The following is a 22,392-nucleotide window of genomic DNA, read 5'->3' as shown; positions in this document are numbered from 1 at the left end:
TGTTGTTGTTCTTTTCTTTTCATGCTTGATTATTTAAAGTGTAATAGAGTAACAATAGTAAAGGGTATATCCCGTTTTTTTTTTTTTTCTCGAGAGGGAGTCTCACTGTTGTTACCCAGACTAGAGTGCAATGGCACGATCTCAGCTCACCGCAACCTCTACCTCTCAGTTTCAAGCAATTCTCCTGCCTCAGCCTCCTGAGTAGCTGGGACTACAGGTGTGCGACACCATGCCTAGCAAATTTTTGTATTTTTAGTAGAGACGGGGTTTCACCATGTTGACCAGGATGGTCTCAATCTCTTGACCTCATGATCCACCCACCTCACCCTTCCAAACTGCTGGGATTATAGGCATGAACCACCATGCCCAGCCTAATAGAGCAAGACTCTATCTCAAAAAATGAAAAAAGAAACAAGAAAATCTGTAAGCTAGAGGGGCAAAAAAAAAGAGGCCACACACAAAGGACTGGGAATCAGAATGGCTTCCCAATCATGTGACTGTACTTAATACCACAGAACTATGCACTTAAAATACTGGATGCAGGGACTCAGGCCTGTAATCCCAGCACTTTGGGAGGCTGAGACGGGCAGATGGATCAATTGAGGTCAGGAGTTTGAGACCAGCCTGACCAATATGGTGAAACCCCGTCTCTACTAAAAATATAAAAATTAGGGAGCTGTGGTGTCAAGCACCTGTAATCCCAGATACTCAGGAGGGTGAAGCAGGAGAATCACTTGAACCTCAGAGGTAGAAGTTGTAGTGAGCTGAGATTGTGCCACTGCACTCCAGCTTGGGTGACAGAGTGAGACTCTGTATCAAAAAACAAAAAACCAACCAACGATCAAAAACTATGCACTTAAAAACTGTTAACATGATATGTATATTTAGCCACAATAAAATTTTGTTTTTGAAATAGAGTTTTGCTCTGTCATCCAAGCTGGAGTGCAGTGGCGCAATTTCGGCTCACTTTGCCCTCTGCCTCCCGGGTTCAAGCCATTCTCCAGCCTCAGCCTCCTACGTAGCTGAGACTACAGGCGTGTGCCACCATGCCTGGCTAATTTTTGTATTTTTAGTAGAGACGGGGTTTTACCATGTTGGCCAAACTGGTCTCAAACTCCGGACCTCAGTGGATCCACCCACCTGGGCCTCCCAAAGTGCTAAGTCACAGGCATAAGCCACTGCGTCAGGCCAATATAATAATTTTTAAAAAAAGAATGATAGACCGGGTATGGTGCTCATGCCTGTAATCCCAGCATTTTGGGAGGCCAAGGTGGGCAGGTCATGAGGAGAAGAGATTGAGACCATTCTGGCCAACATGGTGAAATCCCGTCTCTACTGAAAAAAAAATACAAAAATTAGCTGGACGCACACTTGTAGTCCTAGCTACTCTGGAGCCTGAGGCTGGAGTATTGCTTGAACCCAGGAGGTGGAGGTTGCAGTGATCCGAGATCATGCCACTGCACTCCAGCCTGGCATCTGGCAACAGAGCGAGGCTCTGTCTCAAAGAACAACAACAAAAAAATGAAATTAAAATACATGTTTACTCAGAGACTAATGCAAAGGCCAGGCCCAGGGGCTCAGGCCTGTAATCCCAGCACTTTGGGAGGACAAGGTGGGTGGATCTCTTAAGGTTAGGAGTTCAAGACCAGCCTGGTCAATATGGCAAAACCTCATCTCTACTAAAAATACAAGACTTAGCTAGCTGTGGTGGGTCACAACTATAGTCCCAGCTACTTGGGAGGCTGAGGCATAGGAATTGCTTGAACCCAGGAGGCAGAGGTTGCAGTGAGCCATGAATGTGCCTCTGCACTCCAGCATAGGCAACACAGCAAGATTTCATCTCAAAAAAAAAAAAAAGGACTTTCACATTCTCCCTTTATGCAGATATAGCCAAGCAAAGATGTGAGCCAAAGCATGTGTGAGATGTGACTCTGGGACACCAGGCACACCTAAGCTAGACACCTTATTAAAAATACGGAGTTTCTGGCTGGTCGGCATGCGGTGGTGTTTATAACTAATTAATCACAACTGGTTACATGTTTGTTTCTTGTCTACTCCATTGACTATCCTTAAATATTTGTTTTTTTGGGGGACAGTCTTGCTTTGTCACCCGGGTTGAGGTGCAGTGGCTCTGCAACCTTCACCTACTGGGTTCAAGCAGTTCTCCTGCCTCAGGCTTCCAAGTAGATGGAATTACAGGTGTGCATCACCATGCCCAGCTAAGATTTTTTTTTAGTAGAGACAGGGTCTCATCATGTTGTCCAGCCTGGTCTCACACTTCTGACCTCCGGTGATCCACCTGCCTCAGCCTCACAAAGTGCTGGGATTATAGGCCTGAGCCACCACAACAGGTCTAGTCTCATACTTCTCCTGGCAACTGCTTTTCACTCCATTCTGCAACAGGGAAAGAAACTCTTTCCCTGTTTTATTTTATTTTTAACAAATTTTGCAGTGTTTTCTGCATTTGTTGGAACATTAAAGGAAAATAAGTTGTAAAGAAACAGTTGGGGATAAGAAGTAAATATCAAAGATGAAGACTGGAAATATATTTGAATTACTTTTGGTGACATTTCACTAATTCAGACTTGTGGATTTAAGCTTAACGAAATTACACATAGAAATTTTGAGGGACAAAACAGCATGGTGGTTAAAAGAATTAATACTGTCATGGTGCATGGGTTCGTGTCTGTGCTCTGTGATTCACCACCTGTGTGACCTGGGCCAGTTGCTCAATTTCTCTGGAACTTCCCTTGTCCTTTTTCTCTCTGAGTTTCTGACTCTCTTCTTTTTCTGAGAAAGTGTTGGTTTTAAGTGAATTTTTTAAAAAGGCTGTAGGGAGCTGGCAGTTGGTACAGCAATACTTGATCTCTGAGAGTCCTCTAGCAAAATGTAAATCTCTGCTGTAACCTTGAGGAAACGGTGCTCAGTATCCTGAATACATTTACTCAGTTATTCAATTTATTTATAACTTGCTCGGTGCAACCAATGACCCATGCACACAACTGACCTCTTCTTCCTTCAGTCTCTGTGACCCCCACTTCCTCAGCCCTTGTATATCCTACTGGGTGCACACACAACTCCATGGATTCTCCTTTCCCCGACACCTTGGTGTTGCAAAGGAATGGAAAGGGATGGAAGAAAGCGATGAGAATCATAGAAGGTAAGCTTACTTTACTTTTTAATATTAAAAAGATTAGGATCTAAAATAAATTAGTTTTAGTAAATTATTTGGTCTTATTTTAAGATAATTATAAATAAGAAGTAATATACCAGACTATGGCCAGCAGAAATACATTATTCAGTAAAATTCTAACTAATGGTGGTATAAAGTACATGGTACATAACTTAGCATAGGAGTCTAAAGCTGTCAGCTACATGCAATTTACAGAATGGCTTTACTTTTGCATTATTAAATTTAATATATAGTTTAAGATACTTACATATTTTAAATGTTGATTTTATGTGGAGAAATCTCTGGCCTCCCACAGAATTCTAACTTGGTCACGGTACTGTTGCACCCAAGAAGTAGATATGTCCTGAGACATGACCAGATAAACCCAGACCACCATGTCAGTGAGCCCAGGTCTACCATGCGTGTGAGTTTGGTAGGTCTTCCATAACAGAATGCACCACACAGAGTGGCCTAAGATAGTGGAAATGTACTGTTTCACAGTTCTGGAGGCCAGAAGTCCAAAGTTATGAGGGTTGGTTTCTTCTGAAACCTCAGAGGGAGAATCTGTTTGGTGCTTCTTTCTGAGGCTCTGGCTATGGTTGGTGGTTTTTGGTGCCCCTTGGCTTGAAGGGGTATCACTCTAGTGTCTGCTTTCATCATCACAGGGTGGTCTTCCCTTGTGTCTCTTTGTCTAAATCACGCTCTTATTTCTCTTATAGACACCAGTCACATTGCACTGGGTCCCACCCTAGTCTAGTATGACTGCATCCAAACTGCTTTAGATCTTTAAAGACCTCATTTCCAAGTAAGGTCACTTTCCCAAGCATCAAGAATTAGGACTTGAATATATATATGGGGGTGGGAGGAAGGCTACTTAACCCACTACCCAATGACTATGAGATAATTAAATAAACACCACTGGTCTAGTTTGAGATGCACGTTTAATATACTATTATGGACATTGAGTTATTCAATGCCTCTCATCCTATAGCTCCCCTAAATCAGTGTTTTCTTCTCAAAGGATGAATAAAATACTGGTAGCAAGTATGTCTCAAGGGACTTATTTTGTTTTCCTACAGGAACAAAGCACTTCTACCTCAACAGCAGCCCACCCAGCCTGACCTCTTTCTTCCTTGGTCTTAATACCCAGAAATGCTAAGTATCTCTTTTGTAAGTTGCCACATAAGATGTGGATGATGAATCTTTTTTTTAATTTTTAGACAAGGCTTTGCTTGTTCTGTTATCCAGTCTAGAGTGCAGTAGCATGATCACAGCTCATTGCAGCCTTGACCTCCTGGGCTCAAGCAATCCTCCCACCTCACGCTCCAAAGTAGCTGGGACTACAGGAGCACACCATCACACCCAGCTAAATGTTGTACTTTTTGTAGAGATGGGATCTCACGTTGTTGCCCAGTGTGGTCTCAAATTCCCGGCTTCAAGCAATCCTCCTGCCTTGGCCTCCCAAAGTGGATCTTCACAGACTCAGTGGAATTTGGCTCTATTCAAACTTTGTGGTTTTGTTTCCACATTTGTCTGCCTTACTCAAATGACCTGTTATTTGGAAAATGCAAAAATAGAAAGCAACTGTCAAAATAATTGTTAAAATAGGTTACTAATGAAGTGTTCCTGTCTAAAGTAAGTACTTTTCTTCTCACTCACCTTCAATGAGTAAAACTCAAAAAAAATCGAAGACAGCTATGAAGTTGAACATAATGCCTACTAGATTTTACTATCATTTTTTTCAGAGTGGGCTGTTATAGAGTTGATAACTGGATGAGTGTGTTTTGACGATGGAATGAATTCACATGCAGGCATTACAATGAGGAAATCTGGATAATTACTTCCTAAAACAATGAAAATGTGTTTTATAAATGGAGGAATGGGCTGGGTGGAAGACCAGGGCACTAGCAGTGAACCTCAGCTACATTGTGTGATGGCCGATAGCCCTGCACCTGTGATGTTTCTCTGGTTCTCTGTCCACCACAGCAAAATGTGAAGAGGGATCCCATCCCATCCACCGCCTGTTCCTTCTTAAGAGAGAAGGTACTTAAAGCCTCAGTGAAAGTTTCTTGGTTTAATTTATTGCCTTTGACAGAGTTAAGGGCAGAGTTGAATTATGTGCTAGTGTAAGGAGGTGACTGTTAAAAGTGAGTCGAGGGCTCTTTTGTCAAAGATTAATGAGTGACTTTGTAAGTTAATAGCAGCAAACAGGATACAAGTGTGCCTGTAAGGAACTCAGTTGTAGAGGATGAGGGGATGCATCAGAGACAGGTAATAAGAACATGTGTATTACAAAAAGGCTTACCGGGCTGTAACTGGGGAGCTACTGTGTCTAAACATATCTGAATTCCTTAAGTTAAAAGTCATAAAAACACAGTTATGCAGATTTAGAAGATGAATAGTTGACTAAACAACCAGAAAAATAATAGAATTTTCGATAAAGCAACCAAATTCTGCCATCATATTCTATTATTGCCATTTTGGTCCTTCCCAATGATATACATCTTGGGAAGATAAACATATTTTTAAAATTATTTTTACTAGTTGAGGTAGTAATTTTTTTAAAGGTGAACATTAATAGAGATTAACTGAAATTGCTATATTAATTAATTTCAAAACCTAATTTGTATGAGAAGATTATTTTTGACATGATAAGAATTTGTAAGAAAAATACCAGAAAATTTGTAATTAAACACAATCCAACATAAGGCTTTAAAAGTGACATATAAATAGAGTTTTACCCCTTTGCTTTGCCACACTGAGGGCGTTATTTTCAGATACAGGTTATTTCTAAGACCATGGTTAATGAAGTCTTGGTATGGGTTGGATTACTTCCAAACTTCTGCTCTAACACAAGTGCCTTGGTATAAGAAATATACTTACAAATGGATGCAGAGGTGGAGCAAAAGCCAGAGATTAGAATGCCGGCATTGGGAACAAAATCCCACGTGGAATACTGAAGAAACTCAGGATGTTTGATAGGAAGATATATGTAACAGGGGATGAGGGTGACACTGGTGTCCCAGTGGGGTTCACTTACTGATGTTACACATGTGGAAGAACAGAGGGAAAAACACATAACACAGGGGAAAGTGCAGACATGAAGCCCCTCAAATAAAAAGTAACAGTGACAGACTTTTCACAATGGAAAACCTTCTTTGTGAAATGGCAGAGTCTGAAGAGGATGGTGTGGATTTCTGTTCCTGTAGGTTCCTGCTAACCTTAGGATTCTAAGAAACAGTTCTTCCAAAAATTTGATCATGGCTGAACTCTATGCCATATTTTCCAAGATAAAGCTAAAAGATTTTCATTTTAGAAATATTCATGAGTTTTCTCTAAGTTGAGAGTTTTTTTTTTTTTTTCATGATTTGCAAAAGTGCCTTGACATCCAGATGTTTGAAGTCAGGAATCTTTGGAGGATGTCGGCGCATAAATGGGAACTCTTTGATGTCCCATGGAGCCGCCAACGGTGCATGCCTGAAAGCCTTCCTTGCTGCGTGGACCACATGGGGACCACCAAATCTGTCAGACGGCAAGCCAGGCAGCACTTGCAGCTCCACTTCCTCATCTATGACAATGGCAGATGACTTGGCTCTTCCTGAAATTGCACTATGAATAAACTTCCTGACCAAGTGGTAGTCGCTGATGTGAGTTCTATCCATGGGGAAAATATCTCAGTGTTATTTATTTCTGTCAATGGGAGAATGACATTTGTTACAAAACAACTAAAACTGTGTGTTGGAGCATTCAACTGCTGTTCACTGCTAAGATGCAGGGGAAATTTGAATCACTTACATTTATGAGACTATAAAGAAAGTGTGGTATGAAAATCGGGTCCTTTGACCTTGCATAGCTCTGAGTTCAAATTATGCAGCTGCTCGGCCCTAGGTGAATTACACGATCCTCCATGTCTGCTTCCCTGTCATTACCATGGGGGTGGGCCTGACTCACCGGTGGGTGCACTACAGAACACAAATTATATGGTGTGCATTAAGTGGACATCCAAACAAGGGTCCCCCTGGTTTCCCCTGGCCCCTTTCCATCACTGACATTTCACCAAAGACTTGGGTCATGGGAGCTGGAAATGGCGAGGAAGTTCTCAGGCAGGAAATGCCATGAGGCAGGTGTTATTTCCTGGCAATCCTGAAAACCATCACCTGCTTTTAGAAACAGGATTGTTAATTAAGAGCCCATCAGAGACTTGTGTCCAAGACTTCAACGCTGGGCTCATACTGAAGACACAATATTCCTTTCATGCCTTCCTGAAGGGAAGTAGATTGAAGTATGTTTAATAATCCATTGTTCTGGGTCCTAGATAAGGTTTGTTGCTAACTGAAGAGATCTGGACAGGTTGGTCAGTATTCTCTTCTTATTTTAGCACACATAGGAAGAAAGATTCATGTGCACAGATACACACACAGGCACACGCAAACAAGGCGTGTGGAAGAGTCTTGAAGCTAAATATACTATTTTGTCTCCTAGGGTTCCTATTCAATGAATCTTTATGATAATCGCACATAATCAAATCTCTGGAAAGGTTTAAAAGCAAAATAAATAAAAACAAAGCTTTGACTTACCCTTCATTTGATTCCTGGTTGGCCAGCAGTGCTTTATAGACTATGGTTATTGTCCACATGTATTTCCATTTAAACTGTGCCAGCTGAGGCCAGTTCCCATCTGAGAATTGTGGCCACAGCCTCAGAGGAAAATAAAAACATGTCACTTTAAATTTTATAGCAGGGCCAAAGAAATGTCAGATTCCTGCCTCAGCTGTAAAACGACACGCATTGTATTTGACCTGAACACATCCCACCAATTCATGTTCATGAGAAAATTACACTTCAGATTTACTTGATTCCTGTTCTTTATCCAATTTCTTACATAAAAAGGCAATTTGATATTCTCTTCAGTGGTCACCATATACACACCACATTCAACACCAGCATGCTAATGTTGTGGAAATTTATAATATTTTTGGAAATGCTGACTGAAATGTTCCCCTTGTCCTTCCTATACTACTCATAATTGCAATCAAATTAATTTTAATTAGTTGTACTGGGTCTCTTCTAAGGTGCATTGCATTTCTGTGTTGATAAGTATTTTTTTTTTTGAGACGGAGTTTCGCTCTTGTTACCCAGGCTGGAGTGCGATGGCGCGATCTCGGCTCACCGCAACCTCTGCCTCCTGGGTTCAGGCAATTCTCCTGCCTCAGCCTCCTGAGTAGCTGGGATTACAGACACATGCCACCATGCCCAGCTAATTTTTTGTATTTTTTTTTTTTAGCAGAGACGGGGTTTCACCATGTTGACCAAGATGGTCTCTATCTCTTGACCTCGTGATCCACCTGCCTCGGCCTCCAAAAGAGCTGGGATTACAGGCGTGAGCCACTGCGCCCGGCTGATAAGTTTTAAATTAGATTAAATAAGTCTTTTTCCTTAACTTTCTTTTTTGAATCTGAGCACACACCTGCTATATGAGTATTTGTTTCTATCCCACTGGCTTCCCAAGCACATTAAGCATATTCTTTACTGTATGTTTTTGTAAATAAGCGGGATATTTTAACTTGTAAAAATCTCTGCAGAATGAATTACAAGTTTCCACATTCCTCATTGATCAGATTCTGATAAGCTGATTTTACTTTTACTTGATTTTCATGTATTGCCTCTGGAAAATGAAGTTTTGTCTCATAGACTCCAAAAAAAGAAGAAAATAATGCATTTATTTGGGTTCTTATTTTGCTTGTAGTTGGATTAAAATGTATACTTTTAGAGGAAATTTCTGTTGTATGTATGTGTATCTACAATATATATAAGGATGCAACCTTGTCCTGATACTATCAGACAGTCTTCCATTAGAAATGAAGAAAAAAAAATTTTAAACGATTAGAAAAGTGCAAATGATAAATTAAGATAGCCACTTAAGACCCAGAGAAGAGGCAACATCTGAACTTGGTGTAGGAGGATGAGTATTATCAGATCTCTGCAGCAATTGCAATTCAGTCAAGAGTAAAGGGGTATTTCTGGAGAGAAGACTGGCATCAGCAAAGACACGCAGGTATGTTTGAGAAATTTACAGTGGTCAGCATTGGCTAGAATAGGTGGTACATTCAACCTGCTGCCTGTTTTATAAATAAAGTTTTATTGGAACATAGTCACATCCATTCCTTTGCATCAAGCCCATGATGGCTGTTGATCTACATGGCTGAATAGCTAATAGACAGACCATTATGTCTGCAGAACCTGAAATAGTTACTAGCTAGCCCTTTATATAAAAACTTAAAAATCTGACCCCTGGGCTCAACCACAGAATGCTTGCTGCAGGAAGAAAGACAAAAATGATGCTTAACAGTATCACATACTTCAATTTCCTTTGTAGATAGATTTGATCCCACGACCAAAGCCTGCCTTTGGGAGGCAGAAGTCATGGGTGCAACTTCTGAACCACACAGTTAAAAAGGAAGCAGGCTGCCTTCCATTTCCACTTCTCCCCCCAGGGTGTGACCTCAGCTCATTGACCATGGGCTCAGATTCTAAAACCCACACTGGCCGAGGCAATGCTGTCCTCCCAGGATGTGACCTCAGCTAGAGGACTGGCCATGAGCTCAGGTATCAGAACCCACAGGGGCTGAGGCAATGCTGTCCTCCCAGGATGTGACCTCAGCTGGTGCATCGGCCATGGTGTTCAGGTACCAGAACCCACAGGGACGAAGGCAATGCTGTCCTCCCAGTTTGGTGCTGCTCATCTCTGTCCTGTTACAGGAGAGAGAAATCAGCTTCTGTCTTGTATTTCTAGAAGTCTGTGTCACAGAGTGTAGACTATACGTGGACATTATTATTAGCTTACATATCGTTAGCACACTTCCACAGGACTGAGGAGCTCATCCTCTCCACATCATGCCCAGAACTGGAGATGATTCTTCCTTGACCTGGGCTCCTAGCCTTGCTTTAGTTTCTGTCTTGGGATTAACCACTTTGAATTATAAATTAACTACAGTAATAAGACTTCCCTTCTTGTCTCCAATGGCTTCAATACAATCATCCAAAAATAAGTGTAAGTGAGAAACTTAGAATTTTTAGTAGCTTTTAAACATAAAGCTGAAATCAGAAATTCAGAACTTTCAAAACAAAACAGAGTAGAGAATTTATCAACATCAGTTCCACACTAAGAATGACTCAAAGACGTCTTACAGATGTAAAAGAAATTATTATACTAGTGATAGGATGGACTTGGAATTAGGTATGTGAGTAAATCAAAGATTAGCAAAAGAAATTATCCAAATTGTTACGCAGAAGAAAATAGAAAGCAGAAGAGGGCATCTGAGATGTTAGCACAGAATCAGAATATAACATGCAATTAAATGTCATCTTAATTTCAAAAAAAAAGTCTCAAAACAAGAAAATTAGAATAGATAATACAGAAGATTTCTTAGTTATAAAAATAGCAGTCCTCTGAGTAGACAACATTCTTAGCTGTATGCATACAAAAACATAGCTTCAAAAATACAATGTAAAATTAGACAGAAATAAAAGAAAGAATCACAGAACCACAATCATAGTTGAAGATTTTGACAGTTTTCTATTGGACAAAATTCATTAGGCCTCAACTGATAAATCTGAATAGTTTCTTTTCAAGCATTTATATAGTAATTTTTGGAAGTTGGTCTTTTGCACATGATTTTCTATTATTTTTGGTTTTGTTGGTAGCTATACAGTTGTTGCTAATTGATATTTTATAAGACCTTATATACAGGGCACAAAGTAGTGTTTACTAAAATTCTAAACATTTTTCTTATTTTATGTATTTTTACCTTTTGTTTACATTATTTTTATATGCTAGAAGTGTTTTGTATTTATTAATTCTCTCTACCTTTTCTTGTAAGGATTTCAATATTGGAAAAGAATTACTATCTCATTCAAAAATATTGCAACTGTTTAAATATACTATTAAAATATTTTTATAGTTTATTTTAATATTTAAATATTAAGCTAGCATATAAGTTATGCTGGCATGTTGTATGAAAAAGTCATATCATTGTGAGAGTTTCTTATGTATGAACCCATTATGAAGATACTATCTGTATAAACACATACTATCAAATTATCAGAAACTTCACTCATCATGTGTCAAATACCTTTCCAGTGGGTTTATGTGTAGTATTTCTATTTTCTTTCATAAATGTGTCTGTTCAAGAACTAATACTACTTCTGAAGTATCTGAATATGAAATTTCTTTATCATTATTTTTCTTCTATATTTATTTGACTACTATAATATCTTATTATCAAAGAAAGTATGTAATTATATTATCAAGTGTCAAAATAGAAGCCACTTGAGTTTTTGACTGAAATATATTTACATGTGTGGTGTACTTTATTCTATTTCTGATTTTAATAAAAAAGTGTTATTTTTATTGTTGTATGTGATGTTGCATATTGAATTAAAATTGAAACTCAGTTCTACATTAATAAAGTATATTTGCATTTTATGAGAACATTAATTATTACAATGTTCTGAATGTGTATGATGTGTCTGTGTCAGGTCTATATTCTAAAAAATGAAATAGTAATAATAAATTATAATATAAAAGTAATGACAATAATAACTTGATACTTAATGTGTTTCAGACACTAGATTAAGTCCTCCAAATGTATTCTGTTATCTAATATTCAAGAGAACAGTATTTATAGAGGAGAATATTGAAGTTTAAATGACTGAAGTCACATGTTCCAAGTCTCTTGCAAGAAAATTGCACAGCCCAGTTTTTCACCTGGCAAGTGGAAGGCAAAATGAAAGAAATCAAACAGGCGTGCTTGGTTACTGATTTTTCACATGAACGTGTACAACAGATCGATGTTCTCAAGCATTGACTTCGAGAGCAGCATGGAGATGATATTGAAAAGTAATAAAGTGTGTAAGTATTGCCTTTGGGTTGAAATTAAGACACCAAATTCCAGTTTCTTTATTCCAAAAACGAAATTGAATAGACATATATAAAGCTCTCTGACAGAATACACATGCTTGTGTGTGTCTGAACTCATACACACACATGTGTACACATACACATGCACTCATACATGTGCATGGCCTCACACAGGCATGCACACATGCACTCATGGGCAAGCACACCCTCACATACATGCCCTTGTGCACATGCACACCCTCACATGCATACCCTCACATGCATGCACTAACACATGCTCATTCACCACAAAGAAAAGGTCTACATCGCGTTGTAAACTGTATAAAGTATGGTGCAGGCTTGCAAATAAGTAACTGGTTACAAAGGCATGCCCTCACATGCACTCATGCACAGGCACATATGCACTCACACAGACACGCCCCCCACATGTGCACCCACACCTGCACTTACACACAAGCACACTCTCACAAACATGCCTTTATGCACAGGCACACCCTCACATGCATGCACCAACACATGCATGCATTTTCACCATGTTGGCCAGGCTTGTCTCAAACTCCTGACCTCAGGTGATCTGCCCACCTCAGCCTCTCGAAGTGCTGGGATTACAGGTGTCAGCCACTGCGCCCAGCTATTTTATTTTAAATTATAATAATTTTATTCATGTTAGCTAGTTAACACAATAGGATCAAAATCTGCATCTTAGCAAGGATTTGGATGAATTAAATGTGAAACAAAAATCATAGTTATTATTGAGGATTCCCATATATATTTTATGTGCATGTATGCATCTATATTATACTATATATATATTTCTGTATATCTGTACAAATATACATTATCTTCATTGCTACTGTTTTAAGTTTTGCTGCATTTGAATACAGTTGATGTCAAACATTAATTTGTACTTATCTGACAGTGACAATTTGGGGTTTCCTCTGGGATATAATGCACAATTCTTTGTTTTTACACAGGTGACTGAATATTTTAATGGCAATTCCAAATACAGATCTGGGGCACAGCTTATAAAAACAACACACACACGTGCAAGAATCACTTTCAGAATCCCTGTGGGTGTGAAAAAAATAAAATGATGAAGAACTTTCTATTTCAGAGGACTTGTATAAGATCATGATTTTTGGAGCCAGGAGAAGATTTTATTTATTAATGTGCTGTGTTCATGTCCAGTTGGACATCCCCATTTGTAGACCTGCGGCCTGTGCTCTGTGGTGGCTGTGCATGGTTCCAACTGGGTACCACCCCCATAAAACTGAGGCCTCAAGGAAGAAAAGGGGTATGGATTTATCTTTAAGGATAAAAAGTTCAACTCTTTCAAGAAAAGCATTCTGAGATCTGGATCAAATATTTGATTTTTCACTAAACTACAAAATGAAAACAATTTTTAACAAATGCTGTACTTAGAGCCAACTGAACAAGGACTTTAGGAGGACTTTGTATTATTGTCTGAAGTCCAATTTGAAATCACTTAACTTGTCACCTTAGGTGCATTATCTATTGATTGGGCATCCATATTTAATCCTCTGTCTCTGAAGAAATTGCAACATCATGTACCATATTCAGTACTTTTTAAAAGGTCAATTTCTAGTGTCTGTATTTAGAATATAATTTGTAAGATTTTGCTCTTTTAGAGAAAGTAATTTTTTCTTTTTCTTTTTTTTTTGTTTTTGTTTTGAGACAGAGTTTCGCTCTTGATACCCAGGCTGGAGTGCAATGGCGCGATCTCGGCTCACCGCAACCTCCGCCTCCCGGGTTCAGGCAATTCTCCTGCCTCAGCCTCCTGAGTAGCTGGGATTACAGGCACGCGCCACCGTGCCCAGCTAATTTTTTGTATTAGTAGAGACGGGGTTTCACCATGTTGACCAGGATGGTCTCGATCTCTTGACCTCGTGATCCACCCGCCTCGGCCTCCCAAAGTGCTGGGATTACAGGCTTGAGCCACCGCGCCCGGCCAGAGAAAGTAATTTTTTCAAAGATATATATATATTTTTGCTGAGTGGCATTTTGAAACTGTATATTGCTTTACATTCTCTTTGGATCTTCATTTTAACCTCTATGTTCACGAAAGAACAAAAGACTATTTATTTCACCCTTCTCAAACATGACAACCCATCTGTCCATTTGAGTGTCAGTCTTTTTCCACGTCAGCTAGGGTGTCGCTGGCTTCTGATGGCTGCTGGGATCTGAAGTGGCCTCATATGTCCAGTGTGAGGGGTAAGACGGGGTCACATCTTGTTGCTATGGACTCCTGGTTGCATCACATGCATACCTGTCTATCTATGTGAAAGACAAGGCTTCATGTTTATCAATAGCTTCAGGTGAGACAGACTCGCTTTTCTTGGTCATGATTTGGGGCCCTGTGGTGTTTGTAAAGAAGAAAAATATATAGAAGTGAGTTTACACAGGAGACAAAGCACCAGGTAACAAATAATCCCGTCAGTGTTTCCAAGCTACTGTGTGAAATTACATAGATTAGAGTGTAGAGGTCTGGGAGTCCTCCTTCCCTCCCTCCTTATCTCCCTCCTTACCTCCCTCCTTTCCTTCCTTCCTCTCTTTCTTTTTCTATTTTCTTTCTTCTTCCTTTTTCTTTTTCTCTCTATCCTTCTGCTTCTTTCTTTTCCTTCATCCCTCCCTCCCTCTCTTCCTTCCTTCCTTTTTCTCCTTTCTCTGTTTCTTTCTTTCTCCTACACATCTCTCAGAGGCCGTATTCCTCAACTTAAGCAATTGTATTCTTTACATTTTTTAATGTCTTTTCTTGGTGATTCAATGGTAAGAAACCTCCGTGAAAGCAAAGATCTCTGACTTACAATTTAATAGCATATCTTCTATTACTGAATTTAACAGGTGTGCACAATTCCTTGGAAGTAGGCCACAGTGTGCTGGCCTTTCTGATCAGCGTCCATGGCTACTCCAGACACTGATGTGGAAAACACACTGACTGTTACACAGCCTCTCAATATGGCCGACTCTCAAGGTCAGTGTGGGAGGCTGTGTGGCTGGGATTGAACACCTGTTCCCTTGCCTCTGGCATTTCAACTCTGTGGTCACTCCCTGATGTCTCTCAGTTGGCTATCAGTGATATGGAGGAACCAAGTACATTCCTTATGAGTTTGATTTGCACATCAAAAGTTTACATCAATGTATAAAATTGTTTCTTTTTCTTTTAAAGGAAACAGTTTTGCCATGCCCTGTTATTTGGTTTAGTTTCTTTGAGGAATGGTCTACATACAAGGCCACATACCACTTTGAGGGTGCACCTTGATGAGTTTTAATCAGTGGATGCCCTTGTGTGACTGCCATCACTCTTCAGACACAGGATGTTTGCATTGCCCCACGAAGGGCCCTTGTGTGTTCCTCCTGCAAACCACCACCAGCACGGGGCCCAGGGAAACACTGCTGGGTACGCTGTCAGAATAGATTTCATGCCTTGTCTAGAGTTCCTTGCACACAGTACTGTGTAGAATGTTTGTTTTTGTGTCACGGTCTGCTCATTCAGAAAAATATTTTTGTGATCCATCTGCGTTGCTGCAGGCTTCAGTAGCTCAGTCCTGTTTATTATTGATTGTTATTCCATTGTAGGAATGCAGCACAATTTTGTTAGCCATGACCTCGCTGATGGCATTTGTTGTTTTCAGATGTTGGCAATTATGAACAAGATGCTATAAACACTCAGGTATATGTGTTTACGTGAACATATGTTTTCATTTCTTTCAGGCAAATAGGTAGAGGTGTGATTTCTGAGTTACACAGTATGTAAGCTTAGGTTTAACTTTATAAGAAAATGTGAAAATGGTTTAAAGTGGCTGCATCATTTTGTAATCCCAAGGAGCCACACAGGAGAGTTCCACGGCTCCATACTCCCACCAACACTTGACAGTGATCATCTTCTTCATGTCCACCGTCTCAGTGGGTGTGCAGTGTTTTCTCACCATGATTTTAACACAGATTCCTGATGATTAAAAATGGAGCTGAGGATCCTTCCATGGCCTTATGGGCTATTCATCTCTCTTCTAATTGGAAGTGTCTGTTCACACAATTTGTCCATTTTTAAATTGGTTTGCACCTTCTTATTCTTGAGTTATGACTTCTTGTATTACCTAGAAATAAATTCTTTTTCTGATATATTTCTTATACATATTTTTTTTTCTGGTCTGTTAACTGCTTTCTTGTTTTCTTAACTATGTCTTTTAAGAGTAGAAAACTGAAATGTTGATAACGTCTCATTTATCAAGCAATCTTATAATTGATTTCATGCCTTATTCAAGAAAATTTTTCCTAACCCAGGGTTGTAAAACTTTTTCTTAAGTTTTCTTCTAGCTCAGTGTTGTCCAGCATCAAGACGATGTGAGTTACATACGCAATTTAAAATGTTTCAGTACCCACATTAGACAAGCAAAAACAAAGGAAAATTCATTTCAATTAAGTATTTTTTTGAACCTAACACATCCAAAATAATATTATTCTGACATAGGATCAATATAAAGGTTATTAAAAAGATATTTAACATTTTTAGTACTAAGTCTTTGATGTCTGGTGTGCATTTTACCATTTTAGCATATCTTAGGTAGGACTTCGCCATATTTTAAATGTTCAATAATTACATGTGGCTAGCGGTCACCGTAATGAACAATATAGTCATAAACATTTCATAGTTTCAACTTTCATACTGAGATTGTTAAATTTTGAGGTTTTTTTTGTGTATGACCTGAGCTAAGGATAGAGACTATTTTTTCCTCATGTGAATATGTGTTTCTAACACTAGTCGCTAAACAATTATCCTTTTTCCATAAACTTGGCCTCTTTGTCAAAAACCAATATATAATCTATGTGTGGATCTATTTCTGGACTTTCCTCTCTCTTCAGTGTTTATTAGTCTAGCTCTTATCTATATGCCTGTTTTCTCCCAATAATACATTAACCTGATTATTGTAGGTTTATTATCAGTCTTGAATGAGATAATATTAGTATTCTACCTGTGTTATTAAAAAATGTTTTTGGGTATTCTAGGTCATTCTCAATGTCCTCATATATTAAAAATACATTTTTAATTTAATATGCTAAATTAAAAATACAAATTTATTTAATATAAATTAAATTAAAAATACATTTTAATTATTTATGTAAATTTATATAAACAAAAACTAGTGAAGCATCTGTTGAAATTTTATTGAATTTTTAGATTAATTTGAACAGAATAGGATTCTTAACTATTCTGTTATTTAGTTCACAAAAACATATGTATTTAATTCCCTCAATGATGTTTTGTGCTTTTCTGATCTCACTCATATTTTGTTAAATAGTGTCACTTGTTTCTGTTTCAACTGATTTTTAGATGGCACTCTTGAAACATTTCAATTTTTAATTGCTCTTGCTAGTATGTAGAAATACACAATTAATTTTGACACACTGACCTTATATTCCATGGCATTGCTAAGCTCACTTATTAGTTCTAACAGCATTTTTAAAGTGCCTGAGGTTTCTACATACAGAGCCACATCACCTCTAATGAGACAGTTTTGCTTCTTCACTTCCCACTCACACCTTTTATGTATCATCTTGCTTCATTATGTCGGCTACAGCCTTCAGTACAATCTCAAATAGAAACAGAACAGACTTCTTGTGTTCTTCCCCAATCCTAGGTAGAAAGCATTCATGTCTTTTACCCTCAGTTATGATGTTAGCTGTGGGGTTTTCATGGATGGGCTATGTCAGGTTGAGGAGATTCTCCTATATATCCAGTTTGCAAAGCATTTTTGCAATGAGTCAATTTTGTCAGATGCTTCATCTGCAATTACTGAGTGCAATTTCAGGCGATAGATGAAAACTGAAGCTCTCAGAGCACTTAACAATGTTCCTTGAGACACTGCAGCAAACCAAAATGAGCCACCATCTGTCCTGTCTGGCTGTGGTTTCTGCATCAGTTTTTTGGTAAGAGGGCAAAGTCATTCCTAAAATGGGAGGTTGACAAAGGCTTTATTAATGTGATCTGAGCACAGAAGGAGAGGCTCAATAAGAAACAACTCAGAGTGGGGACAAAGCAGAGTCCAGTTCACCTGAGCTCATCATGGATGTGTACGTGTGAGTGAAAGAAGGAAAGGCGATGAAAGAAGGAAGGAACAGAAAGAGGACAGGGATGGGGAAGTGTGGAAGGAGAGACAGGAGGAAAGAGAATGCAGGGATAGTTAGGAAACCCCTGGGAAGAGTAAATGTGGAAGACTTAGCACACCTATCTGCACATGTCCTGAGGGTGAGCAAACAACCACAATGGAAAATACCTGCAGGTCTAGCAGCCAGCACAGGAGCCAATGACGGGGAGAGCCAGTTAATCCTCTCAGATAAAGTAGAGTCACCAGGCTACGCACATTCTATCTTCTTTCATCGTGAAAACGCATAACATGTCCAACACTGGCGGTGTGTCTGGCGCTGTGCTAAACACTTCACATGTATCACCTCCTGCAAATCTCCAAGCACCCCTGTTAGGAAGGTTTTGCTATTCACTCATTTTTCAGGGATGAGTCATGAGCCCTATAGAGGACGGGTAGCATTTCCAGGGCTCCTGTACAAGGGTAGCATCAGGGTTCATGAGCAGGCGGTGGAGCCACAGTGTCTGAGCTCCATCACTGGCCTTCAAGGGCCCTCATGCTTTGCTTAGGAATCATAGCTGGTCCCAGGAAGGACCGATGAGATGGAAGGCAGCAGCAGCAGACATGGACCTGCTGCAGGTGTCAAGGAAGTGCTGCAGCAAATGAACTGTGCCAGAATTCAGAGCGGGATGAGACATTTGAGCTGACATGGTAGTGAAGGCTTCCAGACAATAGGGCATTTGGCGGTGCCTTGTAAGCACTGTTACAAGCTCCTGACCCATCTTTCACTAATTCTTCTCACTTTATTTTTCATAAAATCCTTGCCTTGGATACTTTCTTCTCCATCTCTAAGCCAATGGGGGTAAAAAGTATCTTTTATTGAAAAATAAAGAGAAGGGCTAACAGTGGAAAGCAAAAATCGGTTAAATATTACTTGTTTTAGCTGATACAAATTATCTGTAAAAGTAGCAAATTGTGACATATCAATAAATTTTCTACCTAAAAAGATAACTAAGCAATAATACTATTTTTAAAAAGAGAGATAAAAGTTTAAAAAGAAAGCTCTCAATGCTGTAAAACGAGTACGGTATTATTTACCATCTAGTTAATTTTTTTTTTTTTTTTTTTTTTTTTTTTTTTTTTGAGATGGAGGTTTGCTCCTGTTGCCCAGGCTGGAGTGCAATAGTGAGATCTCAGCTCACTACAACCTTTGCCTCTGGGTTCAAGCAATTCTCCTGCCTCAGCCTCCCAGGTAGCTGAGATTACAGGCTGTAATCTCAGGAAAAAAAAATTTTTTTTTTTTTTAACTGAAAAGGTTTTCTTTAATCATTCAATTCATTGCAACATTCCCTCAAAGGAAAAAAGTCAATAATAATGTTCAAATGTAGCAACTGCAGGGAAGTAAAATACAGAAGTGCTTTTTTGTTCCTTGTACACTTAGAGTGCTTCATTTTTCTTCTGAAAAACAATCTTTTTTCCCAAATTTTGCTTTGACAAGCATCCTCAAGATGAACAGAATAAAGCAAGTCATCAGCTAGAACTCTGTTTCAAATCTCCACATACCTTTATCTTAAGATAACCCTCCTGATTAGAGACTGGGCGGCAGTGAGGTGCAGAGTGAATGGAAGATACAAAGTTAAACTCATTCAAAGGTTTAAGAAGGCAGTTTTGTTTTCTAAAGACCTATGGAAAAGAGATGGGGAGGGCTTTTTAACAGAAAAAAGAACAGAAAGAAAATTTGCCAGTCTCTAGGACAGTTCCCAGAAAGGCCAGATATATGTGGATATTATAAAAGTCTGTGAGACTTCATTTTCAAAAGTGAACGCAGGGACTTGCTTGAGAGGAGAAACAGTACTGATTTTAGAGACTCAAGTTCTGACCGCTGGGTGGGCCATTCTCTCCTGGCTGGGGCTGTTTTAAACGCTCCCTTCATGGGCAGACATCACCTGAGTTTGGTCCGGATTTCCTTTCTGGTTTTTGGTTCTTGTGAAGGTGTTTCTTGTGTAGACTTGCTTCATTTTCTCATTTGGAGCCTGCCCATTCCTTCGTCCAATATCATCCTTTTTAAATACAGCACCGCCGCTGGATACACATTTTTCACCCCACTCATCCTTTAATTTCAATTCTTCAATCTGATCATCAGTCAGTCCTTGCATATTAGGAGGGGGAAATATGCCACGTTCTGCTAATTCTTCCATTTCTGAGCAGAGGCGCTGCACCTTGAGTCGCCCATTGTAGACCCGGGCCACCTGCACCGTGAGCTCCTCCAGCTCGGTGCTCCCAGGCGCCTGCAGCAGGAACTGGCTCTTGTCGTCCCGCTTCACGTGCAGCAGAACCATGGCAGTCCCGCCGAGGCGATGAGGCGGTGAGAAGGCTCGAGTTACGTGGCCCGCGGGTCCGGCCGGCCAAGGGTCGCTGGATCGCGAGCAGCCGCGACGCACTAACCGCCGCTCAGAAGCCGGAACCTCAGGCTCCCGCGTCCGCGGTGCGCGAGGGAAACCGCACTCACTCCCGGAAGTAGCTGTTGCTAGGAGCAACAGTGGAACAGAGAGGAGCCGCCAGTTCAAGCTCTGAACCCGAATGGGGAAGGCTAGGGTGCGCGGAGGCCCAGCAATCTACGCCCGTACGTAGCTACTGCCGAGGCAACTCTTTTTTTTTTTTTTTTAACTGCAAAACGGGTTTATTTTTTAAGTGTCAAATAAGATTATCACATTAAAAACAGCTCCAGTGCTAGGGTAGTGTATAAAGTGCTCAAGTGTCCTGAATGTCACGAGTCACCCCAAGTCCCTCCCTGAGTGAGTGGCAGAGGACGTGACTTCTCCCTGGCTGCTTGAAGAAACGTCTTCCCTTGGGCTGATGAACGTGGCCTGAGTAGGGGCTGACAAGGCACTAGGGGTGTCATCCTCAGACAGGGGCATGTTCTTGGGTCCTCCCCGAGATTCTCCGCAGGTGGTGTCTTGATCGAAATACCACTGGCTAGGAGGCGCCAGGCCCTGACCCTCTTCCCAGACTTCCTGGTTTGCCAAGGCTGCCTCTTTGCTCGCCTCTGCGGAGAGTTCCAGCACCGGGGCGAAACTCCTTCGGAGCTCGAGGTCCTTTTTCACCGTCACATCCTTGAGTTCGCTCAGTAAGTCCAGCAACTGCACATTTTCTTCCGAATTGCCAACGTCCAGTTCTCCCAGGAGACGCTGAGTGGTCGTCAGTTCACACTGCAGGGCGTCTAAGAGCTGCTGTCCGTCTCCCTCCAGGTGGATGGACCTCACGGGCAGCTCATGCCTGGTGGTGTCCAGGGCTGTGGCCAACGTCTTGTATTGCTCCCTGAAGCGTTTGGCCACAGCCTTGAAGGGGCTGAGCATCTGGACCTGGGCATCCAGGACATATGCCAGTTCCTGCTTCCTCTGAGAGAGGAGAAGCCTGCGGTTCAGCTCATGAGCCTTTTTCTGTGCTTCTCTTTCTCCTTACACATTATTAATAAATTCTTTTCTGCCCTTCTTTCAAACTCAGCAAGATTGTTCTCCATCTTTACAGCCAGTAGTGTCAGCATTAGTGTCTGAGACTCCATCATTTCCATTGCTTCAGATAAATCTGGGCTCTTCTTCCGAGGGGCAGAAAACGATGTTGACTCAGGTTTCTTTGGTATTGCTTTTGCTAACTGTGGCGTCTTTCTGATGATGCTTTTGTCATTAATGGCAGAGAGATCCAGGTCAGGTGGGGCTGTACCATGCCCTTCCAGCAACGTGGACTGCAGGTCCCCCTTTGCAACCCCACTGCTATCTGCTTTGCTTTTCTGGAGCAGGCTGGATTTCCTTCCACCTTCAGATGTCTTCCCTCGGGTCTGTGACCCATCTCCTGCAGGAGCCTTTTGGGCTGTCTTCTTTTCATACTGCATGATCTCACTTCATCCAGTCTAATAGGTTTGGAGATTAAACGTTTTCCCAACTTGTGCTGTTTATATAGCCAAGCTTCCGTCAATAAGGCTTCATTGTGACTTTAACAAACATTATCTTCCCACATACCAGGAACTATTGGACATTTATTTTACATGGCAAAAATTATTTGGAATAATAAAGCAGGAACTTTTCCTGAAGTTGCAATTTATACTGTATGGCTTCTTTCTCATGTTTCATCTAGGTTTTTAGAAGTGAAGTATAGTATATTTGGTTCGTTAAATTGTGAAGGCGCTGGAATTACATGAACATA

The 22,392-nt window shown here is 40.3% G+C and overlaps 2 protein-coding genes across 2 annotated transcripts; both read right to left on the bottom strand.

Annotated features, from left to right (window-relative positions):
* Positions 1 to 20,108: 20,108 nt before the first annotated feature.
* LOC105730221 (cilia- and flagella-associated protein 298-like) lies at positions 20,109 to 20,531 on the bottom strand. The gene has a single exon (XM_064362765.1). It carries the CDS (start codon positions 20,529 to 20,531, stop codon positions 20,109 to 20,111), a length of 423 nt encoding a protein of 140 aa, XP_064218835.1.
* Positions 20,532 to 20,966: 435 nt separating this feature from the next.
* Positions 20,967 to 22,081, bottom strand: LOC105730220 (HAUS augmin-like complex subunit 8). The gene is given in 2 exon segments (XM_064362764.1): positions 20,967 to 21,637; positions 21,640 to 22,081. Coding segments are annotated over 2 exon segments (1,113 nt in total).
* Between the last annotated feature and the right edge of the window lie 311 nt (positions 22,082 to 22,392).

Source organism: Aotus nancymaae, unplaced genomic scaffold (assembly GCF_030222135.1).
Source record: "Aotus nancymaae isolate 86718 unplaced genomic scaffold, 86718_ANA_hifiasm-v0.15.2.pri h1tg000049l, whole genome shotgun sequence".
In the NCBI taxonomy this organism is placed as follows: domain Eukaryota; kingdom Metazoa; phylum Chordata; class Mammalia; order Primates; family Aotidae; genus Aotus; species Aotus nancymaae.
Note: the sequence above shows the minus strand (reverse complement) of the source record. Positions and strands in the feature narration are given on the sequence as shown.